We start from the raw sequence: 21,274 nt of genomic DNA, 5'->3' as shown, positions 1-21,274 counted from the left end.
CGGTCCCGCCCCTCCCTCCAGGTTTCAGCCCCGCCCTCTCCTCCGCTCCTCCCCTAGACCCCGCCCATCAGGCTATAGCACCGCCCCCTCTCCGTCCCTCCCCTGAGGCCTCTCGGCCCCGCCTCCCGCCGCATAGTTTACGCCCGACTGCGCAGGCGCGAGTTCCACAGGCTCGCCCCAGGAAGCTCTAAAGTCGAACGGCGCAGGCGCACGGGGCGGTCCGCTCAGAGTGCGCATGCGCTGCGCCTGTACAGTTCCTACGCGGTCTGTGGGCGCCTCCGTGTTTGCGCGCGAAGATGGCTGAGCAGGCACCGAAGTCGGTGCTGTTCGTGTGTCTGGGTGAGACGTGCGGTTCTAGCCCCGGTCCCACTTCCCTGGGTGTTGGGAGGACCCCGTGCGTTCGGGGCTGCGCGCTGGGCGAGGACGCGGGTCCCGAGGGTGGGTCGGGAGCCCCGCTTCCCCTCCGCGCAGCGCTGCGCCGCGGCTCGGTCTGTCTGCACGGCGGGTCCCCTCGCCTCCCCTCTCCTCCTCTCGCCTGTCCTGTCGCCGAGCCTGGCCCTTCCCGTGGCTCCTGCCGGAACCCCTGTCAGCCCTCACGGGGGAGCCCTGACGCTGCCGGGGGGCGGGGGGGGGGTAAAGGCTCCTGCTGCCCCAGACCCAGCACAGCTCGGCCTTAGGTGGTGGTGTCCACGGCCCAGGCCTATGAGTGAATCTGAGCTGAAGGCAGATGCACTGCACGGGTTTGGAGTTTTTGTTGTAAAAGCCAAACCGGGGAGACCTAATTCTCCAGCTCTCTGCGCAAGCACCCTCCTCTGTACCTGCGCGTGGGAGGTGGTGGGGTGACGTTTCTCGCTGCCCCCGTGGATGCTAACGAGCACCTTCTCGGTGCGGAGGGAGGAGTTACTGCCCGGCGTGCATCGAGGGCTTGGGGCCAGGAGTCTGCGAACTGTCTCTGTTTTATGCTTTGCAGGCCATCCCTCGCCCATGACATAAAGGGTCCAGCATGGCTGGGTTCCAGCTGCTTTACTTAAAGACACTGGGATTTGAATTCCATACCATTTGCTCATGTCACAAGAGGTTCCTCTACTTTTGAGGATTTTTAGAATCTATTTTAAAGTGTGGAAATTATATTTAGCTCCGTGGGCTGTACACAAAGGTGGTGGTTTTTGGTCCCCGGCTCCAGGCCTGAGGAGGACGGGGGAAGCCTTCCTCGAGGATGGTGAGCAGCTGTTGTGCTGCGATTAGACCAGCAGGGCGGGGCCGCAAGAGGGACCAGCCGGCCGGGAGGGAGGATGGACCGAGCCTGACGGGGATGTGGGATGATGAACCCCGTCTCACCTGGGACCGGTGCACGGGACAGTGGGCGCTGTTTCTAAAGTGTGCAGATCTCCTTCCTTCAGAGCCTTTACTTGGACCTTTTTCAGACTAAAGTAAAGAGTGTCACATGCTTTTCACTGAATCGAACTCCTTCGTTTGGCAACATTATTAAGTGTTTTCATGTTCTTGTAAGATAGCTGTGCCACAGCCCGCACGGTTGCAGGTGATACCATATTCGTGGTGTCAGAGGACTTTTTCTGACAACAACTCAATGTGTGTGTCACATACTGGGCTGGGTGTTGGGGCCTCCCTGGGTGGGACAGATGCAGCGCCTGCCCTTGGAGAATTTAATTTTTTTCTGAGTCTCTTATCTGGAAATGAAGGTATTGATTAAGTACATATTGTGCTTCTAATATGGAAAAAGCAAACTTGAGACTTTATAGATTGAAATTTTTTTTCTAGAGGAATCTGAAGATGACATAAATTTCGCAACTTTTCCAAAGGTGGAACCTGGAGTGCTGTGTTTTCCTGACAAGCTCTCCCTTAAATGACATGTCAGTTAGTGATGTCGACTTTTGAAGTTGAGGGCGAGTTAGTTATAAGCAAGCATCTCTTCTCTGTTGATCTCTTAGGTCAGTGGTCGGCAAACTCAGTCAACAGAGCGGCAAACCGTGGCGAGCCGCAGTTTGCTGACCACTGTCTTAGGTAGAACTTTAACGTCTAATCTTCACAGTAGTAAACTTTTTTCCTTACCTACACTTATACAGATACCTTCTTGCTGTAAAAGTAGCCATCTGGGGGAAAGTGTGGAAAAAAGCCCATTCATCCGGTGGCCCTGACTCGGGTGCCCTTTCAAGATGGTGCCCATTAAGGTCCTCTTCGGTCTTTAAAGATCCGTTCTAATCTTCCTTCCTTGTTTTCTGATAACCAGTTTTCTTCTTAGGTTGTTTATTCTCTTTAGAATTCTTTCCTGTGCTCCCATCACCAGCACTGATTTTCCTGTTTTATTGTAGCTAACTCTGTGTCTCTGTAAATACATTGCTTGGCACATGGTAGAGATACTTTGAGAGAAGATTTTGTCTTTTATCTTTTTCCCCTGTGACTGAGAAAAGGGATGGCTTTTGTCCTGGCTCCTGGGAGGAGAGTCTTGTTCTCAGGGAGCGCCCTGCCCTGCGTGGGGGACAAAGGAGATAACTCAGCCCTGGGGCGCTGGGTCCAGCCACAGGCTGATAATCCGGCAGTCATGCCTACTTAATGAGAACCCAGCGCACCCTCTGCATCGGAGCCTGGGGAGCATCCTGGGCTCACGCCGATGACAGGGGCCATGTGTCCCTGAGGCCAGAAAGCTTTCTGCTGGGAACCCTCCCAGGATCTGCTGTAGGCTCCTCAACTTTGGCTGGTTCTGCTTTTAACTGTTTATTAAAATAAAAGTGCAGTTATAAGTATAGCATTTTCCGGAATGCTAAGAAGTCCTTTTAAAGGCTTATTTAACCTGTGGGACTCCCAAACTTGTGTACAGCTGGTCTGAGTGAGCGTGGCCCTGGGGGTCCCCGCGTGGTGCCCTAGAAGCTGTGCCTGTGGCTCAGGCCGACTCGGGGGTCCAGCCACTCCAGCAAGGACTTCACACACAGGATGCAGTGAAAGTTTGTGCTGACTGCTCGTGCCTAAGCACATTGGTGTGTCTTTTTTGAAATAGTAGTAATCCTTGTTATGTGCAATATACTTGAAAATGCTTTATTTTTTAACTGTTGTATTTCATTTTAGCATTAGTTGGTTACTACCCACTGAGTTGATTTCATGACCCACTTCGGGGTCATTGATAGCAACCTGGAAAACTGATTTTGGTAATGGTTGTCTTTCTGATGTCTTTGTCATTGGTGCTTTGAATGCTTGAACCGTGGGTGTCAGACCCTTGAACTTGGGCTTGGCCAGCTAGCGCTCACACGTTCTGCCTCCAAGCAGATGCTCTCCCGGGAAGGCACGCCCTGGGCAGGTGTGACGAGGCCCGCTGGCCACCCTGTGCTGGCAGTCCGCACCTGTCCTCCCTCAAACCTAACCCTCACTTCTGCCCTCCCCTGTTTTTTTAAGGTAACATCTGTCGATCACCCATTGCTGAGGCAGTTTTCAGAAAACTTGTAACTGATCAAAACGTGTCAGATAAGGTAAGAGCCGTTCACTGTCTTAGAGAGGCCAACCTGAATGCCTTCGGGGCAGGAAATTGCGAAAAAAATTTTTTTTTCTCCTGCAGTGGAGGATAGACAGTGCAGCGACCTCCACGTACGAAGTAGGAAACCCTCCTGATTATCGAGGGCAGAATTGCATGAAGAAGCATGGTGTCCCCATGAATCACGTTGCCCGGCAGGTACCGTACCTGACCCTCAAGGTGCACGCGTGTGTTTTGTGTTACAGTGGGTCATTGACAGCAGTGCTGTTTCTGCCTGGAACGTGGGCCGGGCACCAGATCCAAGAGCTGTGAGCTGCCTAAGAAATCATGGCATCGACACAGCCCACAGAGCAAGACAGGTAGAAGAGATCTCCCTTAACTTTAATGTCTATCACACAGAGACCCGTGGCTTCGGAGGCTGTGAGAGCTTAACCAGACTTACCTGTTGATGGGTGTGTTTATTCGCTGTCTGTTTAATTGCAACAGTACACCCATTCCATTTCCCTTCTGGTTCCACAGACTTGGGGTCTTGGAATTCACTTAGTGAAACAAAATTAGTGACTGATTTGTCAAGAGGAGAGCCCTGGGCGGGAGCTGCAGTCCCCTCCTCTGAACACGAGCCACTGTGACACTTGCTCCCTTCACAGGGGTGTTGCTGGGGTAAAGTCCTTCGGTCTGTACATGGGCATTTTCATCTGAGAGGCACCTTAGAAGCCTCAGGCCGCGCTGACCTTGTTGTGGGTGCACAGCCTGCACTCCAGCACTGGATTGTCTGGATTTAGGTTCTGAGCGCTGCCCAGTAGAACCTGTAGTGATGAGGGTGGTGCGCTGTGTCTGCGCCCTCCAGGGAGGCAGGTGACCACTGCTCACTTGACGTGATGCCCTGTGACCCATTTAACTAATGTAATCGCCCCTGTGATTGGTGGACACCTTACTGGACTGCAGGGTCCTAGACTCACATACCACAGGGGCGAGCTCCTAGAGAGGTTGGTTCCCTTGGTCCTTCCGAATGTCTCATATCTTATTCAGCAGGAACTGTGATTATTTTATGGAGATTCAGTGGATTTTTAAAAATCTGGCTAAAATCTTCTACCTTTCTTTTGTATCCAACCTAAGGGAATGTCAGGCTCCGCAGGCCTAGCAGGACTGCAGGTTAGCATCCAAGGACAGGAGGCCCTGTCCCGAGATGGGCTTTGAGGTCTTCGGGGCGAGGAGCTGAATGCTTTGAAAATCTGTCGTCAAATATGTTACATTTCAATAAGTATGGATGGCAATGCAAGAACTATGAATTAGTATTAATGCTTGAATCAGAACTTTAATCCTTGTTATACTAAATTTTGGAAAGCTTTTCAAATTGCTTTGCCACACCGCACTGTAGTTTTAATTTGATCATCACAGTTGTTACCCTCTTCATTGCCCTTTAGGGAAGGGAGTAGTTGGTAAACCCATTTTGCAGATCAAGAAACTGAGTTCTGGAGAGAAAATAAACGACTTATCTAAAGTCACCCAGCTTCAAATGGAGAGCTGGGATTTCATCATCACTTTGTTTTAATAAAAACATTAAGGTTGTGAGCTAGAAAATTCACAAAACAGAATTATCTTAGAAACACTTCTAATACATTAATGATGCCTCACGGCTGATCGATGTTTCTCTCTCATTGATGTTTCTAATTCTCTATCCCTCTCCCTTCCTCCCTGTAAAAAAATCAATAAAAGATGTATATTTTTTTTTTTAAAAAAAGCCTCAGAAATTAGACATTATTTTTGGCTTAGAGAGGGTTACGCAGATCTGTGAACTTCAGTTTCTGGCTGTATCATTTGACTGTGTATTAGCAATTTACTATTTAAATTACCTGTCTGAAGGACATGACTCTTTCTTAAAAGGAATTTTCATTGAACAGAGGAGTGAATTTTCTCATTTGCCCATCTAATCTGGTCAGGCTTTCCCACGCTTTGCCAGTCTCTCTTTTGTATTTTTTAAAGAATGTAGACATATTTTGAGGAGTTCTTCAGAATTATGAGCAATCATACTTTCATATTTTCTATTTTTCACTGAGATCTGATGGTTTTTCATACATTGTTATATATTAACAGTGGGTACAAAGAAAGTATTTTAAGTATATAAGGTATTTTGGTTTTTAAGAAATCAAAGCTAGAAACTTTATTTTTTTTAAAATATCAGCAGTTACCAGTTTGAGAAGTAGTATTCCCACATACCGTGTTTTTGCCTTTTTCTTCCCTTGTTTTTAAAATTTTTTTCCTCAAATTTTTAAAACTTTACTGCTAGTTTAAAAACTAGTGCTAGTAAATATGTTTTATAAGTCAGTGTCACATCAGATCTTTAATTTTAGGATCTCGCTAATGTTTATAGGCTTTCTCTTTGGTCATTGTCACCATTTGTATGAGAATGATTGTTTTCTGCTGCTTAAAAGGTTCATTTCCCCGGTACCTTCCACTGGGTTGAATAAAGAGAATGCTTGTAGGTTGTTTTTTCTTTGTAATGGGCGCAGGCAGTGCTCCTGAGCAAGCGAAGGCTCGCATCCGGTTAGTGCTGTGGAGGTGTTTACTTTACTGGACATTCTTTCCTCTTTTCAGTAAACTTCTCTGACATGAGCACCCAGAGTCAGTACGTTTCTACAGCATGACCAGCCTGGCTGCTCCCCCTCCTCCAGAAGTCACCGCGGAAAGTGGGTCCTGTCTCTCTGACTCCTGTGGCTCCTGCCCTGACTCCCCACTGCGTCCCCGTGGCAGGCAGCCCTGTGGCAGGTCTCGTGGTCTTGCTGGGCCCTGGCACCTGACAACTGTGTGCAGTTCACGTCCGGTTCTTGCTGGACATGGGTGGTTTCCAGTGTGAAGGTCTGCGCTGTGGGTGTTCTGTGCGTGTGTTCCAGGGAACACTGGTGTGCGGTTCTCTTGGGGACACACCCAGAATCACAGTGTGTCCAGGTTGGATACACACCCAGACGTGGGATTTTTTATGGGATTGTTTGTTTTATTGATGTTGAGCTGTATGAGTTCATTCTGTATTTTGGCTATTAACCTCTCATTGGGTCATTTACAAATATCTTCTCATCCAGTAGGTTGCTTTTTTGTTTTGTTGATGGTTTCCTTTGTGGTACAAAAGCTTTTTAATTTGATGTAGTCATGTTTTTACTTTGCCTTTTGTTGTCTTTTCCCTGGGAGACGTAGCCTAAAAAATACTGCTAAGACCATGTCAGAGAGCTCACTGCTCTGTTTTCTGCTAGGATTTGTGGTTTTAACCATCTTACATTGAAAACGTTTAGTCCAGTCCATTTTGAGTTTATTCCTGTACCTGCTCTAAGAAGGTGGTCTGTTTTCGTTGTTTTGCATGTATCTGTCTCATTCCCCAGCACCATTTATTGACTAAGTCTGTCTTTACCCCCTTGCATGCTCCTGTCTTCCTTGTCAGATGTTAACGAACCTTATCGGCCTGGGTTTATTTCTGGGCTCTCAATTCCGTTCCAGTGGTCATGTTTGTTTTTAGGTCTGGACCATGCTGTTTTCACTACTGTGGCCTTGTAGGTAGTTTGAAATCAGGTGGTGTGATACCTCCAACTTTGTTCTTTCTCAAGATTGCTGTGGCTATTCGGGGTCTTTTGTGTTCCATATTAATTTTAGGATTATTTGTTCTAGTTCTGTTAAAAATGCTACTGGTATTTTGATAGGGGTTGAATCTTTAGATTGCTTTGGGTAATATACACATGTTAACAATGTTAATTCTTCCAATCCATGAATATGGTGTATTATTCTGTCTTCTTCAACAATGTTTTTTCATTTTCTAAGTACAGGTCTTTTACTTCCGTGGTTAAATTCATATATGCACTGAGTGGCCAGATTATTATGCTCTCTGAACACATAATAATCTGACCATTCAGTGTGTGTGTGTGTGTGTGTGTGTGTGTGTGTGTATGTGTGTATGTGTATATATATATATATATATATATATATATATATATATATATATATATATATATATTAGAGGCCTGGTGCATGAATTCGTGCATGGGTGGGGTCTGGCCAGCCTGGCCAGGGGGAGGGGACATGGGCGGTTGGCCGGCCTGCCTGGTGGTCGAACTCCTGGTCAAGGGGACAATTTGCACATTAGCCTTTTCTTATATAGGATACACACTGAGTGGCCAGATTATTATGCATTCAGAGATCATAATAATCTGGCCACTCAGTGTATATAAAATGAAGTTGTAAATGGGATTGTTTTCTTAATTTGTCTTTCGAGTAGTTTGATATTGATGTGTAAAAATGCAACTAATTTCTGAATGTTAATTTTGTATCCTGCTACTTTACTGAATTCATTTATCAGTTAATCTTTAGGGTTCTATATATAAAGTATCGTGTCATCTGCCAATAATGACAATTTTACTTCCTCCTTTCCAATTTGGATGCCTTTTATTTCTACTTCTTGCCTGATCGATATGCTAGGACTTCTGGTACTATGTTGAATGAGTCGTGAAAGTGAACATCCTTATTTTGTTCCTGATTGTAAGGGGAATGCTTTTACTTTTTCCCTGTTGAATTGATGTTAGCTGTGGGTTTGTCATATATGGCCTTCCTTATGTTGAGGTATGTTCCCTCTATTCCCACTTTGCTGAGTATTTTTATCATAAATGGGTGCTAGATTTTGTCAGTAGTTTTTCTGCATCTGTTGATATGACTGTGGATTATTATCTTTCATTTTGTTTATGATGTATCACGTTTATTGATTTGTGAATATTGCATCAACCTTGCATCCCTGGAATAAATCCCACTTGATCGTGGGGCATGATCTTTTTAATGTATTGCTGAATTCGGTTTGCAAATATTTTGTTGAGGATTTTTTTGTCTGTGTTCATTGGGGATATTTGTATTTTTCTTTTTTAGAAATGTTTCTGTCTGGTTTTGGAATCAGGGTAAGGCTGACCTTGTAAATGAGTTTTTAGAGCCTTCTCTGCTCTTGAAATTGTTGGAATAATTTGAGAAGAATAGGTGATTTTAAGCCATTTGGTCTCTTGACTTTTATTTGTTGGGAGCTTTTGATTACTTTGATTTTGTTACTAGTAATCTGTTTAGATTTTCTATTTTTTTCCAGACTGAGTCTTAGAAAATTGTATGTTTCTAGGAATTTATCCATTTCTTCCAGATTGTCCAATTTGTTGACATATAGTTGTTCGTAATATTTTCTTACAATTCTTTGTATTTCTTTGGTGTAAGTTGCTGCTACTTCTCCCCTTTCCTTTCTGATTGTATTTATTTGGGTCTTCTCTCTTTTCCTTTCTGATTGTATTTATTTTGGGTCTTCTCTCTTTCCTTTCTGATTGTATTTATTTGGGTCTTCTCTCTTGCGTGAGTCTGAATAAAAGTTTGTCAATCTTGATTATTTTTTCAAAGAACCAGCTCTTGGTTTTATTTCTATTATTTTTTGGTCTCTACTTTTATTTCTACTTTGATCTTTATTATTTTCTTCTATTCACTTTGGGCTTTGTTTGCTCTTTTTCTAGTTCCTTTAGGTGTGAGGTTAGGTTGTTCATTTGACATTTTTATTATTTCCTGAGGTAGGCCAGTAATACTATGAATTTCCCTCTTAGGACTGCTTTCACTGTGTCCCATAGATTTTGGGTCATTGTGTTTTCATTTTCATTTGTGTGTGTATGACATTTTGATATGTTAACTGAATTCTGCATTGTTACTAAGCAATTGAAGATGAAGTATAAACTCTTGGTCTACATATTACACTACTTTATATTTATTCAGGAACTTTATAATATAACTAGAGGCCCAGTGCACAAAATTTATGCACGGGTAGGGTCCCTAGGCCTGGCCGTTGATCAGGGCTGATCGGGGGGCCTGCTGCCGGCTGGGGCCTTCCTTTGTTCCGCACCGCCCCCTGGTGGTCAGCGCACATCATAGCGGGTGGTCAAACTCCCAAGGAGATAGTTTTCATATTAGCCTTTTATTATATAGGATATTTTTTTGCATTATAATTTTAGGAAATAGGTTAACTCTATTTTCATTTTAAATTACCCTAAATTTAATTTTTGAGTAATAGATTCTAATATAGCAAATTTTTTTACTGCTCTGTATTCTCTATGCTTGATTGGTATAAATATAAATACTATGTTTTTGACTTCTTATGTAATTTCAGGTTACTAAAGAAGACTTTGTCACATTCGATTATATGCTGTGTATGGATGAGAGCAATCTGAGGTAATCACCTTTCTGAAGGATATTTCTGTTCAACCCTCATTCCAGTGACAGGCCAAGTAGTTTGCTGTCCAAGTGACTTCTATATTATCTTAAATTTTTTATTAGATAGTGATGGCCACAGTTTACAGAATTGATTTATTTAGAATAGTAAGAAATTCAGGGGGTAATTTAGAATTGCCTTATGGGTATATTTACGAAGAGACACCGCTCAGATGGGGGCAGGTGGATCAGCACCTGTAACTCGGAGAGCAGCTGGCGTGTGGGGCAGTTTCTCCCAGAGGTGGGGTGCCATGCTCGCGGGGAGTGGCTTTGCTGTGGCTGCAATGACTCCTGGACAGTGTGGTGTTTTATTGTGTTTCTCATCTGACACCCCCCACCCCGGCCCCGTGCAAAAAAACTGAGACTGACAGAAAACATCTCACTCTGTTTAAATTGTTGATTGCCGTAATTTAGGCGTCCACAAACTACGGCCCGCAGGCCACATGCGACCCGCCGAGGACATTTATCCGGCCCGCTGGGTGCTGCTGCCTGTCCTGCTTAGCAGCCAACTCGTCCCGGGCCCGCAGTGCGCATAGGAATTTGTTCATAGTTGTTTTTTTAAAGTATAGTCCGCCCCTCCTGTGGTCTGAGGGACAGTGAACTGGCCCCTGTTTAAAAAGTTTGAGGACCCCTGCCTTTATTGATTTAAAAAAACAACTACCTGACGCCGTGTGGTATTGGATGAAAATGGCTGACCCTGATGGAACGTGTTGTCAGCTCTGGGTGCCAAAGCCGCACCTGGTAGGTGTGCATGGTTGCCCCATCTTAGCGGGGACTCCATGCACAGGGCGCTGAAGGTCTTGGCCCAGGTTCACAGATTCGGTGGGTGGGTCCTCAGCTCTGGGAAAGCAGAGTCCTGCCATGTGCCTCATATGAGCCTAGGTCGCTTTAGGGAGATGGTCTGTGAAGACACTAACACGCCCCATGTAGTTCAGTTGGCAGCACCGCGCTCAGGTGAGATGTGTTGCCACGTAGCCCAGCGAAGTCACTTTTCCTCCTGCAGCCGGGTGAGGGCTGAGGACGGTGTCAAGTGTCTGTCCCAGCTCAGGCGCAGCTGAGGCCCCGGAGTCAGCAGTGAGGCCGAGGCCCTGGAGTCAGCAGTGAGGCCGAGGCCCCGGAGTCAGCAGTGAGGCTGACAGGGACCCAGCACCTTGGGGGCTGACAGCCCTCAGGGCTTAGTTCCCATGGCCTTTCGAGATCCACGGATGTCTCTGTTGAATCCCTGAGCCAGGTGTCTGATGGATTTCGCGGGGGAATCCAGGGCTGTGCTCTGACGTGCGGATCATGTTTGGTGTAAAAGGTTGGGAGGCAGTGCTGCCGTGCAGCTGACGCACTTGAGGTCGGCCGTCCCGTGCCTGACAAACTTCAGGTCAGGGTTTCATAAATCCTGGCTCATGTCCCTGTTTAACCTGAGACCACTGGTCGGGAAACTAAGTTACTGCTTTAATTTTACAGAGATTTGACTCGAAAAAGTCATCAAGTCAATAACAGCAAAGCTAAAATTGAACTGCTTGGGAGCTACGATCCTCAGAAACAGCTCATTATTGAGGACCCCTATTACGTGAGTACAGGCCACGCCCACACGGGGCCAGTGTGAGGAACACCTGCTTTGTGTCCAGCCACAAGGAGTGACGTGCTGAGGTTCTGCGGGCATTTTTGTTTCACAGGTTTAGTTATTTTTTTCTTTCCTCCTAGGGGAATGAGTCCGACTTCGAGACCGTGTACCAGCAGTGTCTGAGGTGCTGCAGGGCCTTCCTGGAGAAGGCCCACTAGTGCGTCCATCCCTGAGCCCGCTGGTGCCCGGCCCCGCGTCCCAGCCGAGGGTCACGACCGTAGCTCAAGGCCAGTGCTGGTACTTACGTCCACTTGCTGTTTCTTATTTTAAAAATAATTGTAGATGGAAATCAGTGGTTCTGTTTGGCAAAAGAATAAATATCTTTGACTCAGACAGTTTATGGGGCACATGAAGTGTTCTTACACCAGTGGGGCCTCCCACTTTGCTCCCGTTACAGATGAAATCGTAGAACAACCTAATCCCTCTGTCAGCATGTGAGCCTCGTAACTCACGTGCCCTCCCTCCTCCCTGAGTCTGGACAACATGAGGAGGAGCGCCCTGTCCCCGCACTCCCTCTCCCGGGCAGTGGGGCCCTCCCGCGGGGCTCACAGCAGAGGAGTGTGTTCATTCACACCGGGTGTTTGTAGGAGAGAAAGGCTCATGGAATAACAATCCTTCCTAGTTTCTGTCTAGCTTGTAGCATAAGGGAGTCAGCTTATTTGTCCCATTTGAGCCACAATTATATCCAGAAAGGACACTTGTTAGCTGCTTTATCTGTGGTTGGTAAGAGTTGGAAAAATTTTATGTTGGAATGCTTAAATATTGATGTGGTGATACGTATTCTTCATTGCTTAATTTATAGGTAATTTCTATGTTCTTTCAGATAACTAATCTAAAATTCATATGGCTACATGTTAGAGAAGACTTCAAAATAAACTGGGGAAATTATAAAAATACAACTAAGATGTAAGTCTGCTGTCTGCCTGCTTTTTTATTGACAAGTGAAGAAGAATTGGAAAGGATGCTCTGATTTTCCCTTCCAAATGGTCTGTGATGCTGCATACACAGTTATCTCCGGTGTTAGGAAGGACACGGATGAAAATGACAGTTAGGTCTGTTGATGGAAGAAGTTCGAGGCCCCTGCAACCCGAGTGCCCTCGCCTGACCCTTACAAGTGGCTGTCACGGGTCCGTGGGCGGCAGTTCACTTTGTTCACCCCACTCCTAACTCTGTCTCCGTCACAGGGCAGTCCCCAACCAGAGTCTGGGGGTCACTTCCTGGAGGAGTAAGAGAGGAAGGCTGCCTGCTTCTCCTGGGTGTTGGGGGCCTTCTGTCGGCAGCGTCATGAGGGTCCCAGGCCAGGATGCTTCGTCCTGAACCCCCTTGTGCCTGGAGGATGAGCAGGTGGTTGTCCACCCGTGCACCAGGGACACGGAGGCAGGGAGATGGGAGGCCAGGGCAGGAGACGGTGGGATTCCTTGTGAGTCTCACCATGAAAGCTCTTCCTAGGCCATCCAGGCCCTTGAGAGGGGAGACTGAGAGTTTGATAAGATCCCTAAAAAGTGAAGACTCGAGAAGTTCTGTAATTAACCAGTGAGAACACAGGATTAAAAGAGCACTTCAAACAATGTACCCGCCCTATCTTCCAGGAATCGCTGACAAACCCCAAGCAGAGCTTTCTTACCCTCTCCTGTTCCTTGATGTTCACAATGAATGCCTATCGTTTGTTTTTAATGTTTAATATTGATTTCAGGTGCGGTCCTCAAACCCCAGGACTCTCCGCACGGTTGTCCCTAGACCAGGGTTCGTGAAGAGAAACTCCGCTTTCACTTGTCCTTTTAAATTGGATCCAGGCAGATTTGTGCCTATAAAAACCTGGAGCTGCTTGGCAGCCAAGGTTCCTATAGGGCAGTGCTCCATGCTTAGTCACACGGGAACTACAGGTGCAGCAGACGTTGGGACGTTCACTGCTAACTATGATAACTGTTGGTGACAGCAATGCACAGCCTTCCCGTTTGGCTTGTTGATGCCTTTTATTCTCTGGCGTGCTGCCAGTATTGTCTTCATCGATTTGTACACCGCGCATTCCCAGCGATGGATGTGTTAGAAAGTGAAAGTCACTTTTAAAAAGACTTTATTATAACAAACACTTTATTACTTGCCTTATTTACAGTATGTACATATTGCACAGTAGGCAGATCCTATCTTACATTTATCACACAAAGGGCAGGTGAATTGACCTCGCTGTGCACACGATTACACTTCACTGTCTCCAAAGCATGGCTGAAGTCATCTTTTTAAAAAATTCTTTCATGCAATTCCAAATAATATCTGGGAATTTAATTGTAAAAATAACAAAAATATTAAATCATACCATATGCTATATGAAAATATAGTTTCAAATCTATATTTGAAATCTAAAGAAATACTCTGTGATTTCACCCAATCAGGATAGTGAGGTGCCTTCCATCCTTGCGTGATGTGACCAGCAAGCGTGTGCTCACTTCCTAAAGGAAAGGCGGGTTCACTGGCAGGTGCCCGCAAACAGTGTCAACATACGAAACTGAAGGAATCACGGGAATCTGCAAAAATAACTCTCTTGTTCGGGGGGCGTGTGTGTGAAGGTAGTAGGTTCTGTGTCCCTGTTGGTCTCCAAGGCACTTCTTGTGGTTTCCCTTGTGGTCCGCTCGCTGCTGAAACAAACACGGGCTGTCACGCACCAGTTACCGGCCCCAGAAGACCCATGCACTAGGTCAGTGGTCAGCAAACTCATCAGTCAACAGAGCCAAATAGCCACAGGACAACGATGGACATTTCTTTTGAGAGCCACATTTTTTAAACTTCTAACGCCACTTCTTCAAAATAGACTCACCCAGGCCGTGGTATTTTGTGGAAGAGCCACACTCAAGGGGCCAAAGAGCCGCATGTGGCTCATGAGCCGCAGTTTGCCGACCACGGCGCTAAGTCTTGTAACATGATGTCTGTAAACACGAGGAATCTGTGCACATATGGTTCCCTGTCCCCCAAGTGGGAGCCAACTCAGCTATGGGTGATTGCACACCTGCCCAGCTGAGGGCGTGAGGACTGCCATGAGCACGGGTGGACGTCTAGTCCTGCCATCACTGTTAGGTCATCAGAGCTCCTGGGGCGTCCTGGGCAAGACCGAGCGGCCCGGACCTCAGTGTGAGCGCGCCTGCAAGGCTACCAAGAAGCAGCGCTTCATCTCCACGTGGTGCTGAGCCGTCGGCATGGCATCGTTTTAGGAATGCTGATAAACCAGCATCACTGGGCAAGGTAGTTTCTTTGGAGGTATCCCAGGTCCTGTGCCCGGTGTGAGTGCCGAGTGGAGGAGTGAGCAGGTGTGACTTCAGATGTGCACCCTACTGTGCACACTGACTCATGTGCTGAAATAGCTTCACATAAACATACTGCGCGCCAACCATGTCATCACATGAGTTCTTGATGGGCGGCCTGGGACTGTGTAGACCAGTACAGGCACCTTTTACTGATCTTCTGAGAAGTGTTATGTCAACTTAAAGGCTACCCTGGCAAAAATGTGTGTGTGACTGAGCCCCATGAATTGTTGCCGGTCCCCAGTGGGACACCGGTCTGTGCCAGCTAATTGTGTGGCGCTTACCTCATCCGTCCATGCACACGGGGCTCACAGCCAGCCGGGTCAGCAGCCGGGCACACCTCTTGTAGTCTGAGTGGAGAGAAACCCCGGACCCGTCAGTCCCCGGGCAGCTCCGGTGAATGGCATTTACAACAACTACTAAGGCCATTTAACTCCCTTAAGTCTCCTGAGTTCCCTGGGAGCAATGGACCCCAGCACCTGCAGCCATGGGCCCTAAGCTGGTGATGTAATAACTTAGCGTCCGGTGGCAGAGGTGAGGTGATGAAACCAGGAGGCTGTGCTGGGGCTCATGGGAATAACCAGTTTCACTCCCTAGCAGATGGCTTCCTGTGCTGTTACTAATGTTTAGATCCTGTGCAGACTGAGTCCCCTCAACTTCACAGCACAGAGCCTCCTGCATGAAATTCTAGAGAAAGTGGGTCACATTAGGTAGCGGAGCATGAAGACCCAGGTGGAATACAGCCACCAGCGAATCAGGTGCAGCAGATTGAAGTCCTGGTCCCTCCCACTGCCCTGTCATCCCTGCCTCCCCTATCCCCCCAGCAGCCAGCCGGACCCTGCACAGGGGCTGCAAAGCTGCCTCAGTTTATAAAGACAGCTGGCTGCTCAAGTCACGGAGGCGCACTAGAAGTGGAAGAGTACTCCTAACTGGAAACCTGAAGGAATGAATCAAGGACAGTGCGTCACACCAGCAGGTAACTCAGACCCCAAAGGTGCCCTGAGTAGCCAGAGGAGGAGGTATCTGGGTCCAGAGGACAGGATGGTCTCAGTGTAGGCTGGGCCCTCGGTTCCTGGGGTCTCCCACCTGCAGTTTTTACGGGCAGTTCTAGCATCACCTGTGCATGCGTTTCCACTCCGTCCACAGGTCCTCCAACCTGCATGTCCACCCCGGACCTTACTGAGGCGCAGACTGCCCTGGTCTGGGTAGGACCTGACGCCCTCCCATTCCGGGAGCTCCTCTGCTGGGACCAGGACACACCAAGGACAGAGGCCTCGGGTCCCCTTGTGCAACCTCCCAAGTGCCCAGAGCAGCGTGGATGTGGTCCAGCTGCAGGCCTTGGCTGAGAGTGGACCCAGGTAGGGACCCTTATGCAGTGCACAGGTGTGTGGCCTCCCACCTCCGACACCTGGGAGAGCGTGGTTGGGTCTGACTGACGGGCCTCTGCCTATGGGGGCTAGGAGCCGTGGTGGCTGCAGTGGTGCCCAGAGAAGGGTCTGCAGTGAGTGTGTGGTCTGTGCACAGCAGCCTAAGTGGGGCCTCTTTCCTCATCCGCAATTGGAAGGATAGAAATAATGACCCAAAGGCCACTTTCAAATTTAGGTCTTTGGTCCTGTTACTGTGAGGCAGCCTTTAACATAAATGTAGGTACACACTTAAACAATAAAGGGAGGGCCTCTGGCCTCAGGAAGCAGGTTAATAATTCTCAGACAGCAGGTGACTGTCTCAGAGGAAGGAAATGCAGGGGTGATGTGTACCAGACCCATATGGCAGGGGTGTGAGGTGTGCTGTTTGCCTTGGGGTCACCCCGTCAGCTGCAGGAGCCTGGGGTGCTCTCAGCCTTCCTGGGGGTTTTGTGGATGTGCCTGAACAAGGAGCTCCTTAAATGACACCTGTTGCTATTCAGGGTAACTGCTGCCTGAGCTGGAAAAACTCCCACTTCCTGTCAAGTGTTTATTTTTTTAAGGCAGGACAGGCAGGTCTCCTGCCCCCTGGTCACCCTGAAAGCAGCTGGTAAGATACTGGGTATCTGCGAACTCCCGCCCCCCTTCCCCCAGCCGTCCATGAAAGCTGCACTCCCTCAAAAGAAAAAGGCTTAGGGCTCTAGTAGATGTCATTCTACCTAATAGTGACTGTTTCGTGGACAGCACAGGAGCCGCTGTGGGGAAATGAAGTGCGTGCTGTCCCGGATAAATACCAGCACGCACGGCAGCTCGGCACCGGGAAGGGCAGGCCTGCGTTTCTGAGTTAGCGACGAAGCCATGGGAAGAGCAGAGTTTTGAAACAGCAGTTTGCTCCTGGGTGATGAGGGTATCGCTGCCCAGGGAAGCAGGCCCATCACCTGTTCTCACCCAGTGCACAGGAGGCACTTTAGTGACTTACTCCTAACGTTAGTTTGATTGGTGCAGCTGCGTAGATGGAAATCCGGGAGCAGAATGAGCGATGCCCACTCCAAGCCTTGGTGAACCGCAGAGCATGTCACCAGGCCCTGACTGCTGCCCAGGGCAGTGACCTCCAGTGGGGGGTCACCCTGGCCCCTAACTCCACCGCTGAGGGAACAGTACTAGGAGGCAGGCCAATCTGGGAGGGCGTGGGAACCCCCCTACTCCCACCCCTGCTGCCCCCAGCAGCTCGGCTGTCACTCACATGCCGGGATGGTGCAGTCTCTGGTGGTGTGGTAAAGCCTGTGGAAGTGTTTGCTGCACTTGGGGCTGAAGTAGAGAGGACCTGGGATGGAAGGAGAGATGGGCGTGAGGCTCCTGGGTACCAGGACGGGGTACCAGGACGGGGCACCGGAGGGGTGGGGAGGAAACCTACCTGTGAGGTGCTTTAAAAACTTGTCCTTCATCCTTAGATCTCGAGGAACGATTTCTGTTGCAGGGGAAAGAAGCTGGTTATTGTGTTGCCCGAAAGAAGCATCTCTCGCGTGACCTTACACGAATGCTGAAGGAACTTACCGGAACGTCTGCATTGCCTATCAACTGACCAGATAGAACAGGCCTGAGCCTCCTGCCTGTTGTACATGATACATGTGAACACCTGGCATCACGTTTCCCTAAAAGCAATGACGACCCATAGGGCTCAGTGTCACCTGCCTGGTCTCTACCACAGGACAGAGGTGTGACCGTCACGTTATAAGGTGAAGAAAATCACGTGTCTGGTTGGTTTTGAGTTAGCTTCCAGTGAATAAGTCACTTTCAGGCATGTTCATCTTGAAGAGCTTAGGAATCAATTCTCCACAACCTCTGCAAGTCCTAGAAAAAAATCCTCATCCTTCAAACAAAAAGGGACGATAGAATTTTGCTTTTTCTTGGTATATATTTAGAAAACGGATGAAATGCCTTCAAATCACCTCTTATAAAAGCTGCGTATGTGCACGGTTTATCTGGTAAAGCAGGACATGAGCCTGGTTTCTGAGATAAAAGAATTCCTGGGGAAGCAAGCCCCCTTCCAGCCGACCCAGGGCTGGTGGGCACTCGTTCCTGGCCATGGTCCCCCGCATGCTTCCTGGCTCAGCCTGTGGCTGCTTTCAGCCAGGCATGCACCTTCGCTCACCTGTCCTGCACTAATCAGGGCTGATGGCACCGGGTCCCCTCTTTATTTCAGCAGGAATGCGGGCCACACCGGAGGCTCAGACATCCCCCCATGTCAGTCTTCATTTGCTCCCAACCTGAGTCAGTCTCTAGCACTGACCTTTTCACGTTTGACCTAATTGTGTCAGGGGAGCGTGAAAGCCGCCTGCCTCCCTGGGAGCCCTCCCGGGCGCTCTGTGGGCTCTGCGCGGGGCAGGCCGGACCATTTTCTCTCCGTTAAAATCGCTGGAAATATGTCCATTTCCAAAACGAGAGGCCAGGTCTGTGCGGAAATTACCGGCCCAGGTGACAACCCGCGTGGGAAGTGGGCTGTGGACGGTTGTCCGCGAGGCATCATGCACGGGCTCCCTATTTTCTTCTTATTTTAACAATCGACATGCATTTGCCTTTTAAAACGCGTTTTCCCAAAGACCCTTCTACTCCCAGCCACACGATCTCCGTCCGGTCTGGCCGCTCGCACTCACCCGCGCGCTGCTCCTCGGGGTCCAGCGCGTAGTCGGCGGCCTCCCTGCGGCCGGGAACGGCGTCCCGCGGGCCCGGGGGCTGCAGCCGCTTGGCCTCCCCCGCGTGGAACTTCTTCAGTTCCTGCATGATCTCCAGGAGCAGCCGCAGCAGCGTCTGCCGGTCCGCCTCCCCGCGGGGCTCGGGGCCGCCCCGGCCGGGCCCCGCCGCGCCCAGCACGAGCAACAGCCCCAGGAGGAAGGGGCGCCCGGGCCCGCGCATCGTGCGCTCAGCCGGGCGGGAGGTCCGTGCGCCCGAGCTCGCCGGCTGGAGGGATGGGCTGTGGGGGAATCGGGAGGAAGTCGGGGGACTGGCGGGGCGGCTCCAGGAGAGGCTGCCGCTCACGACCCCCGAGGACCCCGCTGAACCCCACGGACCCGCGCAGGGGCGCCCCGCACTGTCCGGGCCCAGCGGGCAGAGGAGGGCCTGGCAGCAGGGCTCTGGCCGGAGGTCTCCTGGGGACCCGGACCGCGGTCCACCCACGGGGATGGGAGACCGGCGCCTCCTCCGCGCGCCCGGCCCCGACCCCGACCCCGGCCCCGACCCTGACCCCGGCCCCGTGGAACTTTCGCGGATGGCGCCTCCCGCACGAGAACTCGGGCGTCGCCAAACTTTCTTCAACCTTCGGAGCCGCGCTGGGGGGTCCGCCCGCGCCCGTCCCTCCGAGAGGCGGCCCGCGCGCCCGGCCGGCGGCTGTGCCCAAGTCCCCAGCCTTTGTGTGGCGGTCGTCCCCACCCCCAGGTCCCCAACCCTCCGCCCCGCCTGGACCTCGTTGCGGCCGCCCTGGGCAAGGTCCCGGAACCCCGGGGCGCTGGGGCGGGCGCCGGCCCAAACCTGCCGGGACCACTTGCCCGGAGCTGGCCGCCTACCTGGCGGAGCCGCCGGTATGCTCGCGGCGTTGGCCCGAGGTCCCGCTGCTCCCGGTCCCTACTCCATCCCCGGCCCGGCCCGGCCGCGGAGCGCACAGCACGCGGGACCGCACGCGCCCTTGGACCGCTCGGCGCTGCCCGGCGGCCTCGGACCCGGCGCTTCTTATCCCAGCGCCGCCGACGTCAGGCCGGTCCCGAGGGCTCCGCGCCGCTTTAATTAGAAGCCGCTGGAGTGCTCGTACCCCCGCGGATCTTCGTCAGACACCCCCACGCCCACCTCCTCCCCCAGCTCCCCGCGCCCGCATCCTCTCCCTCCTCCCACTCCTCTCCCTCCCCCTCCGTCCCCCCCCCCCCGAGTCTTCTCTCCCCCTCCCCCGCCCCTCCCTTCTCTCCTCCCATCCCCCCCCCCCGCCCTCCCCCGGTCTATTTACCTCCGTTCCTGTCACTGTGATGAGAAGAAACGCCTCTACCAGGAACTCGGATCTGTTTTTGTCTAAATGTGGATCTCGGGGCGATTGAAAAAGGAGCTGATTGCCTGACATTTAATAAGTCAATTAGCGTCTGTCGGTTTTGGAGGGATCGGTCCAGGGAGGAGGATGTGGGCAGGGGGGGCTGGGGGGCTGGCTGCGGGGCGGGGCAGGGAACTCGGGGCGCATAGTTGCCCGCACCCCCTCCCACCGCAGCCCCCGGAGCCTCGCGGAGGAGCAGCCGGCTCCTCGGGACCGGACCCTCTGGGCGGGTGGCCCGCGCCCCTCCCGGGGACACGCCCGCAGGAGCCCCCGGCGCTTCCCTACAGCCCGCGTCTTCCGAAAGTTTTGGTTCTTAAGATGTAGGCGGACTCCTGGGGAGAGTTCAGCCATGTATCCCTTCCCTTTTTTTCTTGTAAAATGTATTATCCATCAACCGCGCACTTTCCCATCTCATTGGCGCTTTCTGGGCAAGAGCTGGACGCCCTCCCAGGCGGCGATCCGATGGGGAAGGTGTGAGCGCGGCACCCAAAGGCTGGGGCTCAGGTTAAAAGCCTCCCCATTACCGGGAGCGGCGCGGGAGCGCGAAGGTGCTGGAAGGTGCTGGAAGGAGCTGGGGGCGGGGGGCGGGGGGGGGCATGGGCCTCTGAGACAGGGCAGGGCCAGGACCCCTCGGCCTCCCTCTGCCCCGTCTCTCCCCCTGGCTCTGCGCTCCCTCCATCCCCTCCCAGAAGGCCTGTTTCTTTACAAAGTCCGCGTTGGGCAGAGGAAGGGTGGGCGAGTGGGATAGCGATGGAAGATGCGACCATGGGGCCGCTGAGCCCTCCCCTGACGCTGGTGTAAGTGCTAACTCTCTGCTCTTGGAAAGCAAATGGTTGGATTTTTCCGGGAGCATTTCTTTTGCAAGCGATAGCGCTGAAAAGTGACAGTTCCTGCTAAGATGTAGTCAAGAAAACGTGAAAATTCGTATCAGACAGGTCTCAGGCAGATAAGATGAATGCTTTTCCTTTCCCAGCGCCTCTGGGTGTGTAAGACCTGTGGGCGCCTCTTTCAAGAGCGCCGCCTAGTGACCAGTCTCACCGCCCCCGCCCCCCCTCCACCCCCTGCCCCACCCCCATCATCCCCTCTACCCCTCACCCCCACCCCCGGGTTGCGCATTCAGCATCCCTGGGTAGCCGGACAGTAGGAGGGGCGAGT

General features: G+C 50.8%; 2 protein-coding genes across 8 annotated transcripts; one reads left to right on the top strand and one right to left on the bottom strand.

Moving 5' to 3' along the window:
• Positions 1 to 210: 210 nt before the first annotated feature.
• Positions 211 to 12,253, top strand: ACP1 (acid phosphatase 1). 6 transcript variants are annotated; one of them, XR_013961530.1, is made up of 7 exons: positions 218 to 339; positions 3,406 to 3,479; positions 3,727 to 3,840; positions 9,639 to 9,700; positions 11,195 to 11,300; positions 11,435 to 11,591; positions 12,178 to 12,253. XR_013961530.1 is itself a non-coding variant. In XM_080686252.1 (7 exons), the coding sequence occupies exons 1-7, from the start codon at positions 297 to 299 to the stop codon at positions 11,510 to 11,512; spliced, it is 513 nt and encodes a 170-aa protein (XP_080542378.1). In that variant the 5' UTR covers positions 218 to 296; the 3' UTR covers positions 11,513 to 12,253. The 6 variants fall into 6 exon arrangements, 3 of the variants coding, with proteins under 3 accessions (XP_080542379.1, XP_080542378.1, XP_080542380.1); XR_013961531.1 differs by lacking the exon at positions 3,727 to 3,840 and adding an exon at positions 3,566 to 3,679; XM_080686252.1 differs by adding an exon at positions 3,566 to 3,601 and having other exon boundaries at positions 11,435 to 12,253.
• A 1,153-nt stretch (positions 12,254 to 13,406) lies between these two features.
• ALKAL2 (ALK and LTK ligand 2) lies at positions 13,407 to 19,816 on the bottom strand. Of its 2 annotated transcripts, none has more exons than XM_080686258.1 (6): positions 19,611 to 19,816; positions 18,705 to 19,021; positions 17,465 to 17,518; positions 17,294 to 17,374; positions 14,932 to 14,997; positions 13,407 to 13,987 (listed from the first exon to the last, which is right to left on the bottom strand). In XM_080686258.1, exons 2-5 carry the CDS (start codon positions 18,961 to 18,963, stop codon positions 14,933 to 14,935), a joined length of 459 nt encoding a protein of 152 aa, XP_080542384.1. In that variant the 5' UTR covers positions 18,964 to 19,021; positions 19,611 to 19,816; the 3' UTR covers positions 13,407 to 13,987; position 14,932. The 2 variants fall into 2 exon arrangements, with proteins under 2 accessions (XP_080542384.1, XP_080542383.1); XM_080686257.1 differs by having other exon boundaries at positions 13,413 to 13,984; positions 19,611 to 19,789.
• Between the last annotated feature and the right edge of the window lie 1,458 nt (positions 19,817 to 21,274).

The sequence above is a fragment of the Plecotus auritus genome, assembly GCF_963455305.1.
Source record: "Plecotus auritus genome assembly, chromosome: 8".
NCBI lineage: Eukaryota > Metazoa > Chordata > Mammalia > Chiroptera > Vespertilionidae > Plecotus > Plecotus auritus.
This window is presented reverse-complemented; position numbering and strand designations above follow the sequence as displayed.